Source organism: Meleagris gallopavo, chromosome 2 (assembly GCF_905368555.1).
Source record: "Meleagris gallopavo chromosome 2, MGAL_WU_HG_1.1, whole genome shotgun sequence".
Taxonomy (NCBI): Eukaryota; Metazoa; Chordata; class Aves; order Galliformes; family Phasianidae; genus Meleagris; species Meleagris gallopavo.
Genome location: NC_139405.1, coordinates 28,065,001 through 28,074,964, shown reverse-complemented (window position 1 = coordinate 28,074,964; position 9,964 = coordinate 28,065,001). Strand labels below are relative to the sequence as shown.

General features: G+C 41.7%; 1 protein-coding gene and 1 long non-coding RNA gene across 10 annotated transcripts in view; one reads left to right on the top strand and one right to left on the bottom strand.

Moving 5' to 3' along the window:
• LOC104909652 (uncharacterized) overlaps positions 1 to 2,028 on the top strand; it is a 40,710-nt gene extending 38,682 nt beyond the window's left edge. For all 7 annotated transcript variants that reach the window (XR_014882049.1, XR_014882046.1, XR_014882047.1 and 4 more), the window contains one exon: positions 53 to 2,028. This is a non-coding gene — a long non-coding RNA (uncharacterized LOC104909652). The remainder of the gene's footprint in view (positions 1 to 52) is intronic.
• MOCS1 (molybdenum cofactor synthesis 1) overlaps positions 1 to 4,021 on the bottom strand; it is a 33,410-nt gene extending 29,389 nt beyond the window's left edge. For all 3 annotated transcript variants that reach the window (XM_085219414.1, XM_085219416.1, XM_085219417.1), the window contains exon 1: positions 3,829 to 4,021. In XM_085219414.1, the coding sequence (XP_085075540.1) occupies positions 3,829 to 3,954 (126 nt within the window). In that variant the 5' untranslated portion in view covers positions 3,955 to 4,021. The remainder of the gene's footprint in view (positions 1 to 3,828) is intronic.
• Positions 4,022 to 9,964: the final 5,943 nt, after the last annotated feature.

The following is a 9,964-nucleotide window of genomic DNA, read 5'->3' as shown; positions in this document are numbered from 1 at the left end:
TTATTAAATGGATGTCAAAATAGCACAATGTCTTTAATTTCCCATTTTTCAGGAAGAAGTGATCAGTGGCATGAGATTAAAGGAAACAATGATTCTGTTCCTGAGTCTGTCACATCCACTGTGAGTGGCAGAGTAGGTGTTACAGACATGGAAACTAAAGCAGACTTACATAAGGAATAATATTGACCTTCATTAACTACTCTGAAGCAACTGTCAAGAAGCAATATTTAAAGAACACGTGCTCACCAGGCAGCCCATGTTAATACTGCTTAAAGATCCTGTTGGAGATAACTGACTTTTGTTTCTTGCTGGAAAATACTTTTCAATGCTGGAATGGTCAAACAAAGTTTCATAGAGCTGCTAGAGCCAGTCATGGGCTTGTCTGGGAGGAAAGAGTAACTGACAGTGGAATTTTTAAGCTGCTAGTTCAGTTTCCGTCCTGTTTGATGTCACAAGGAGGAATTAGGAGATACCCATGAATTCAAGAGCACCCAGGTTGAGTTCCAGGAGTGGATCCTGTATTGCCAAATCTGCCACTGCAGCCAACGCTGACTCATATTCTTAATGAATTTCTCAGGGAAGGCCAAATGTCTGAGGCAGAAATCCAGATACTTCCTTGGTAACTGAGAGCAAGGAATAAGCCTGCTCTCATCCAATCTCATAAGCAGTATTTTTCTGAGAGGAAAGAGTATGGTGAGATTGGACCTTGAAGCACTTGTAGCCTCTGAGTGAGCCACTGAACAGCAAAAGCTGTCTGCTACCATTCCTGAGCTACAGGGAAATGGTTATTCAGTTTCCTACAGTTGGAAAAGAAGGGTGTTGTGGCTATTTTAACCTACTGATGTCCAACCGTATAACTTTCTGATTCAAAAGGCAGGACTATTACTCCCTAGCCCCTACTCCCCTCTCTCTATAATTGACAGGAGAGGCTTCTGCACACAGGAGTATGCACTGTCACAGAGTGTGCTACACCTAATCTATGGAAAAAGTAATTTCACTGTCTAGGATGTCAATTCTATATTCTAAACCAGTACTGAAAGAATAAGAGCTTAGATGACTACTATATTTTGACAAGCTGTCAACCCTTCAAACCTGCCAATTCACCTGTAATTTCCACAAGAACTCTTCTAGCAATGCAGCAGAATTGGAACGTGTCACCAGTATTAATAACAATCAGGAATACCACAAACTGACAGATACTGGAAAAGTTCAGTTAAACAAGAGCAGAGAGCTCCTTAACCATGTAATACTACCAAACAGTAGTTCTGGCCTGGCCTCAAGGACCACCACAGTGTCAGCAAACCCTTCAGGCTCTTCCAGCTCCTGCAGTCCTGCTGGACAAGTCTGTGCACCAGTGCTGCCCTCCCAGCCTAAAGGCCTAGCACTAATCTGCCAATATCATAGATACAACTCAGCAAAAGCTCTTATGTTTCATGCCTCACCTCTAATGCCTTGGGTTAGGCAAGCAGTGAAGTGTCCTTGTTCAACATGGAAGTTAGACAACCACAGAGGATGAAATGGTTCTAAGTAGGTCAAGTGCCAGAATGAGGTCTGAGCTGGGAAGTCCAAGACAAATGTTTTTCTGAGGGCTCCACAGCTGCTGCACAACAGTTGGCCCTAAACAGCATGCTTCAGTTCTGGCTTCTGGCACAGAAAGTGCTGCTCATGGACTTTGAACAGCTACCCACAAAATGGAGTGCCAGGACACAGAGTTTCAGGCATGAATGAACAAGAAAGGCCAAATGAGGTCTGTTCTAGACTACCTGGGCTCTTTCCTTTATTCCAGTGAGTGCAAAGAAAGTTTCAGTCAACTATGTTTGAGTTACATGACTTACATGAGCTGAAATTAAACTTCATAACAGGATGCCAAAGGCTTTTACTGAAGTGATATGTTTATAAAGGGATTAAAAAAAAGGACTTATTTCCTTAATGTTATTATCAGAAGCCCCATCACATTAAGAATCCTGTCTTCCTCGTATTTTTGCCCAGGAACTTCTTGCTTACAATAAAAAGTTATACAGGAAAATATACCGTTTTGTAGTTGAAATACAGTCCTATATAATACTTTCTTCTTCAAGAATATCATTTAGGTATATATCATCTTGTGTAGAAGATGACAGGCTGGCGTTAGATCTTCCGTTGTTAATTGTAAAACTATTTCTGGAATAATCCAGAGATGCATGAAAAGGAGCTCTCAGAGAGTGCCTGTGCCTGTTGCTACCTGCCATTTTCTAATCTTTAAAAAAAGAGATTCTACCCTCAGCAACAGAGCATTCAAACTTAGAAGGCTGGCAACTGTATCATAAATATTAAGATATAAATATGTTCAATCACGTAGACTACCAGTCCAATAACAGTCCAGCCAAGTTCTGGGTTTTACTCTTAAGGCATTTACCATTAACGTCCCAGATATTTATCACTGTACAACTAAGAAGTTTGTACTATCTTTTGCACTGGCTTGGTTGTTGTGCCAAGCAAGTACTCCAGCACACTTGTCATTGGTTACTACCACATAAACAAATCTCCCAGTCTACTTTCATACTCTCAGCTCCTGTGGTTTTCTCTCCTAAAGGATGTAGGGGTTTCAGACCTACATGGTATAATCAAGCTTTTCCAAAAATATTCCTGACTGTGTGCTACAGCCACTTGATTTATAGAATGTAACTGGTAATGCTGGATAGGGCCCTAGCCAGCCTGAGATAGAGGTTAGCAACTCTGCCCACCGCATGAATTTGTAACCCAATGATCTTTGAGGTCCCCTCCAACCATTCTATGAGAATTAATTCTAATCAGAATTTATTAAAAATTGATAGTTTAGAGGGAAAAAAAACAGACACAAAACCTCAATAAACTTTTGTAGGTCGTTGAGCCAAGTAACTGTTCAACAAAGCAATGTACAAATCTGTTTGACTTCTTGTAAATAAGTAAGTGGTAGTGAATGCATCCAATTCTGGTGACACAACACTGGCAGCTTTAGGTTACAGTGTGCTTGCTGAAGCCAGCCATGCAATCAAAAGAAAAATCAATAAATCACCAGCTGGGATTAGTTGGGATGTCGTACCCTGCCTCTGCTAGACGGCTGTGCCTTAACACGGAGTTTTTTCTCTTGCATTTGGGCACCAAACAAAACGTATCTGAGGGATCTGAAATGAAACTGGGAGAACCTGGAACTGAACAACACCTTTGTTTACTTCACGTGAGGGGCTGAAGAAACAGCTCCATGGTACAGCTCACATGGCTATTCAGAACATAACCATCGCTGATTTTAACTTGGGGCAGCTCAAATTTGATCTCAGCAAAGTAAGGGCGCGGAACTGACGTACTGTCATGCTAAGTTTGCGGACTGCACTCTCTATTCCTATTATCCGTACATCTTTCCCATGCAAGTTACTTAACACCATTTTTGCAATGTGATCTCGGGCGAAGCCATGCTCCCCGTGGCACCCACCCCAGCAGCGGCAGTGACGGCACGGGGACCTTACACTGCCCACAGTTACTCAGGGAAACTTTCAGAACTCACACAAAGCGTACCGAGGGAAGCCTGGCTCACCACCAGCAACCCCCCCCCAATTTACGTCCCCTCAATTTTACCTGCAGGACACAGCGCCAGGATTCACAGCTGCAACCTCTGCCTGTGAGGTCAGGCTCCCGCCGCCGGGACCGCCTCAGACAGCTGTTCCGGAAAGAGACCCGCTCCCCTGCCCACCCCCTGAGCTTACCGGGAGGAGGAGACCCAGCGACCACCGGGCACAGCCCCTGCGGGCACACCTGGTGCCGCACCGCTCTCATTACAAAGCCGACCCCCGGGCGCTCTGCGCACGGACTCACCTGAGCTTGAGCCGCCCCGGTGGGTGCCCGCACGGGCGCGCCGGTGCTGCACGCCCGGTCCTGCGCCGCCCCGAGCGCCCCCCGCAGAAGCGCGGGACCTCCGCGCCGCCCCCACGCCGCCGCCATGCGGCCCGCGACACTCGGGGGGGGACCGGCACGGCCACCGCGACACCGCCTGTCGTTACGTGGGGAGGAGCGGCGGCCAATCAGAGTGGCCGCAGGAGCGGCGCTGCACGCTGGGAATTGTAGTCCGGTCCCCTGGGGTGGGTGGTGCGCAGTGAGGTGCCCGGAGGCCGAGGTCCAGCCGCCCCACGCGGGGCAGGGTCCCAACTGTCGCGCGGGAGCCTCGCATCCCGCACTAGCGAGGGCAAAGCCTGCACCGACCGCTCTGTCGTCTGTTTGTCCTTGCCCTGGCCCTTCATGCAATGCACGTGTGCAGCCCCGAGGCCTGCAGGCCATGTGGGGCCTCCCTGGGCATGGCTGTGTAAAGTGCTGATGGAAGGGCTCGCACAGCTTACTCCAGCAAGTCCCCACAGTGACAGGCTGAGGACCAGAAATCCTGTTATCAGCAGTAGAACATTTCCTGTGAAAGCGAAGACTTCCTCTTCAATCTCTGTCTTACAAGAGTGTCTCGAGGGAACGACGTAAAACCCTGTCAAAAGACCGAACTTTTATTTCTATCTTTATGAGATATTCCGACATACTAACGAAAACCAACTAACGTTTTGGTTTCCCAGCACTCTCCCCTCCACTCCCACCATTACACAAGAATGGGATCTTAGGAAGAAATGCCCTGTGGCCCACCATCCCGGTACGTACCAGCTGCCTGTGCTCTCACATGATCGGACTGAAGGTGAGGTTGTTCTGAACTTGTTTAATAACTGAAAGGAGGACACAGTTCCCCAAAAGTTTCCCCTCGTTCTATCAGCTACACTTTTGAAAGACACATTTCCATACATGATTTCTTCTGCTCTGAGCGCTGAAATGTTGCAGCAGTATTGCTGTAACTGGTGAGAATACAACTTATGCACCATGCTGCTTCTGTGATAAAGCTCCTGGTTTAAATCATGTCATTTTCCATTACCAATTTGTTATGTCAGGGGTATTTGCACTGGCTACAAAAACATTAAGAATTTCTTGCTGAGATGTGGATGAGAAATCCTGCTTTCAGTAACCACAGCCTTAATCCTTCAGCATTTGACCTTCAATACCTGATATGTGAATGACTAGGCCCTATAATTGCTTGTGTCAGCTATTATTTCAAGCTGTAGTTATATGTATTGTTACAGATTCATATCCTTAGACAGCTTATACTTAAATCCTTACTCTTTAGCAAAATGCCTTCTTATGTCTAATTCAGTCTTTAGCATTCAGACTTTGTTCAGTCTGTAGCCTGAACGTAATCTGATTGGAAGATCTCAAGGTTTAATGCAATATTATTTTCTTTTTTAAATCTGAAGGCATTTGAAAGCAAATACGGATTTGAATGATATGTGATGTGGACAAATATGATCTTGAAACCATTCTCATCAGTATGGGATTTTCAAGGTATTTTTGAGGGAACGCATACACAGATTAAAACAATGGAGAGAATAACAAGGTAAATGCTGATTTTATTTATAATTTTCAAAAGATGTGGAAGCAAGCTTGATGGTTACGTTTACATTACATGTGTGAAGGGTTACCTTTTCCTGTAAAGCAGAAATAACTCTAATTAGAGGATTTCCTGACTTTAAGTGAATAGCAAGTGATAATGATAATTAAGGCTGAAATGCAGAAAGGAATTTAGCTTTCTATTAAATGCAGTAATTGTTTAAGTGAATATTTCAATTGCAAAAAAAAAAAAAAAAAAAGAAAGAAAGAAAAAAAGAAATATAAAGTGCATAAAGATCAAAATTGAGAAAGGGACCAAAAATGGTATATTGTTAAAAAAAATCCACAGAATTCTCCCTTACTTATTCTTATCTTCAATGAAGAGACTGGTTCTAGAGTTATTTTATTTAAATACTGTATTAAGCTTGACTTACATCTGTAATCCAATAAATACAATGAAGATGTACATATCAGGAAAGTTAAAAGTGAAATGTCTTTGCATACGTGAAGTCTCATATATTTTGGGTTTTATTATGTGTAAGTATAGGCATTTTTCATTAAACAAGCATAAAATCAGCTTTTATACCTCCAAAGGCAACAACTCATTCTCAGAACTTGCTACTGTTGATTGACAGAAATGCTTGTCTAGAATTTAAAAAAGAAAAATGAAGCAGGAGCATAAATGTAAGGAGTATTTGTGTAAGAGATAATTCCATTCTATTGGAATTTACTGGAATACAGTCTTATCATATGTTGTGAAGAGTGAAAGTTCTTGCACAACTGAGATAGCAGCTGGAGGTTGATTTTCTTTGCCTCTCTCAGCAGCTATCTGAAGAACTAGTACTCAGGGAAGAATTAGAGGCTTGAGATTTATGTATTTAAGCTGAGGTACTGTGCAGTGTGATGCCCTTGCGTTGTAACCGAAGCTGTGTGTGACATTCCATCATGGCAAAATAATACTTATCTACATCTAACTGAAAAAAGCAGTGGCACTTTAGTGAAGCTCAAGATGGTTGTTCATGGCAGCTTTAGGATCCACAGAGACTCTTGCCACTAGGCTTTCAGTTGTCTTCCATACGTTATGCAGACTTTCATTTATGTACAGAGTAATTCCATAGTCTGACTTCTCAAGAGTGCAATTTCCTGCCCTTACCACTGCTGCTTTCTTGTCTGACTTTCATGGAGTCTAGATTACAGAAGTCTAATCTGCTGTGTACTTCAAGATTTTGCTGGATTCACGCTTAACATGGTTAACACCTCCCCAGTCTAATTCAGCACAGTTGCACAGAGCTTTTCTCAAGACACTGCAGTGTGCCACTCACAAAAGTCAGTGTGCTGACCAAGAAGCATCACACCTACATTGGCAGTCAAAGGACAGAGTCCAGTATGTATACCAGTGTTCTGTGTGTATCTCAGAGTTTATCTCAGAACAATACAAAATGCTTTGTATGAAGTGCTGGACTACTCTGCTGTTTCAGATAAGGATAAATTTTTAAATGCTTTTTAATAATCAGATAATAATAGAAAGGTAAAAGAGAAAGCATACTGTCTGAGCTGATAGACCTGTTATGCTGAATCATGATTTTCTTGTTAACCAAACTAAGCACCCACTGAGGGTTGTTTCTCAACAACTTATGAAACTTTGGGCTACAGAGCAAAGTGTAAAATGTGAACTCGTCCTCACGTGTGGCTGGAACGCAGCCAGGTCTTGAACTGTGGCTACAGAAAGGACAGGCTACGGAAATCCTTATCTAGGATGAGATGAGGGAAAACCTGCGTATCTGACTTCCTGGTATTTGAGCAGGAAATAACTTTTAAAAATTGAAAAAAAAACACTCTCATTGTTTTGCCTGTTCCATACAAAAGTAGAGCATCACCAATCTTGGCATCTCTTATTAATAAGCAACATAGACCCTCCTTTAAAGAAACTACTGCTGGAGGTTCACTGTTAAACATAAGGGCATATGTGTAGAACTGCCTTAAAACACCTCACAGTTGTTCATAATATTCATTTCATAACATTTTTCAATTCAGAGAACACTACTGCATAATTACTTGTATCTGCAGTTGAGAAATCCTAGATAGTTGATAAAGCAAAAGATTGAGTTGTAGTTTCCTTTCCTTTTTCCACTCCTCCTTCTGTATTTTCTTTGATGTCTTCCAATTTTTCTGCTTACAATAATACTAATAATAAATGTTAATTTAATGCCGCTAAACTCAGAAAGATGAAAATGTTGGCATTCTCTGTTTGAGAAAGCAGTAGATAGTGTACAGTGGCAGTAGAATATCAAGGAATCCAACTGGTTGTTCAAAATAAAGCTAAGTTTACACTTACTCATCAATACTTCTGCATAGCTACACTACAGAAAGGGAAGTAAGAAATGCATAAAAAAAAGATTGTGATATACAGTAGAAAAGTGGGGAAAAGGAGGAAAACAAGGGAAGGAAATAGAGGAAGAGAAAAAAGGGAGAAAGGAAGGGAGGTATAGCAGGAAGGAGAAATAGTATTTGCTGTGAGCTTAAACTTTTCATTTTTGTACAGCTTTTTCTTTGTCTTTTGACTTCTTTCCTTTAAATGAAATAGTATTGTCAAGCCTTCAGAATGGCACAATTGAAGAACAGTGGCACTGTTAGCATTCCTGTTTTATATCTACAAGTTCTGTGAAAGACAACTGCTGAGCTTTTGTTTATCTGGAGCAAAATAGCACAGTTTCACCCTTTACATAAGATTGCTAATAAGCAGGTCATTTATGGGCTGGCCACAACAACTTTGCATGTCTAATTGGATACTTATCATGTTTACGTCCTGTGAAAATGTAAAAAGAATAAATGTAGTGATGTAGAACAGCCCCACCAAATGATGAAATTGATGCAGATATAATCAAAGGAAAGATTAGGCAAATCCCTTTCTCAGTTTAACTTAGTGGGAGCTGATTCTACTCCCATTAGCTCTACCATTTATCCAGTATCATTGCTGTCTTACTCTTTTAGATTTCATCCGTATGTTTGGAACAGCAATCAATTTCATAGAATCATAGAATGGCCTTGGTTGAAAAGGACCTCAAAGATCATCTAGTTTCAACTGCCCTTCCATGGGTAGGGTCACCAACCATTAGAGCAGGCTGTCCAGAGCCACATCCAGCCTGGCCTTGAATGCCTCCAGGGATGGGGCATCCACAACCTCCTTGGGCAACGTGTTCCAGTGTGTCACCACTCTCTGTGTGAAAAATTTCCTCCTAATATCTAACCTAAACCTCCCCCGTCTCAGTTTAAAAGCATTCCTCCTTGTCCTGTCCCTACTACCCTTGTAAACAGCCGTTCCCCCTCCTGTTTTTACGCTCCCTTCAATTCATTTGGCTTGACATATGATCTTATGATATATATGATGGATATTTCCCACGACATTTGCATTAAGAAAGTTCGGTAGTGTCAACAAAAAACCCTTTCTGACATCCCAAAAAAGCAATCCACAAGAGCATAGACCTTTGAGACTTTTTTGGTATGTGTGTGCTGGAAATGTTTGATGCAACTTGAAAATCACTTATAGAAGTGATGTATACCTGCCTTGCAACTTTCACATCAATAGCCAGAGTCCTAGTCTACTTAGGAAAGGATTTACTTTTTGGTTATTTCTTGGCCTACTCTGTTAGACAAGCGAAATTCCAGTCTGTTAAACTTGCCTCAAAGCAAGTTAAATTGTAACAGACAACATTCTCAGAAAGTTAATTTGTATCGAACAATCTTTATTAAATTATTAACTTACAAGACATAAAAATAGAGCAAAATAAAAGAAATTAGAAGCAACATCAGGGCATCTTTGTGGGCTGTTGGCATTATTGTTTTGTGGAAGCTTATATCAAAGGCTATATTTTTACAGATGCTGTATTTCCCTATTTAACATCCCAGAGATATTTCTGTCTTTTCACATCCCCCAGACACTATAGTTCTATTCAGATACTGCAATTCACAATGAAGAACTGTGGTTAAGCAAACAGAATCTCACTGAATATTTCCCTCTTACATCTCTGGCTATAATTGTATAAAAGAGAGACAGGAAGCATCTGTTTGCAGATTCATTCTCTCCTTTGATCTCCCTTTCTCAATGTTTTTGGTAAGCTGTATTTCAAAAAATAGTCAAAATGTAACAGTGTTTTGAGAAAGCTTTCCTTCAGTTTTCAAACAGAGGGTAATTACCTTCTTATGCATTGTTTAGTCACATAGATGAAGAGAAAGTGTGCTTGAGGTGCTATCTTCAGGGGAGAAGAGAATTCTGCTTTTCTCATTCCTGCCACTCACCTTCACATCAGTGACTACAAATAGTCTATTAGGTTATAGCCCTGGAGAAGTAGCTGTCCAAACAATAGCACTCAATCTAACCTCAGAGAAGCCGTCAGGCCAGAAGTTTCAAAATTTACAGCAACTATGCCTACTACACTTGTGACATCATAGGTTATATTATTGGTAGTACCTGCTCTTCTAAAGCTTTTCACCCATTCTGGTATTTGCTCAGACCTTGTGACTGGCTATCCAATAAGTCTCTGAA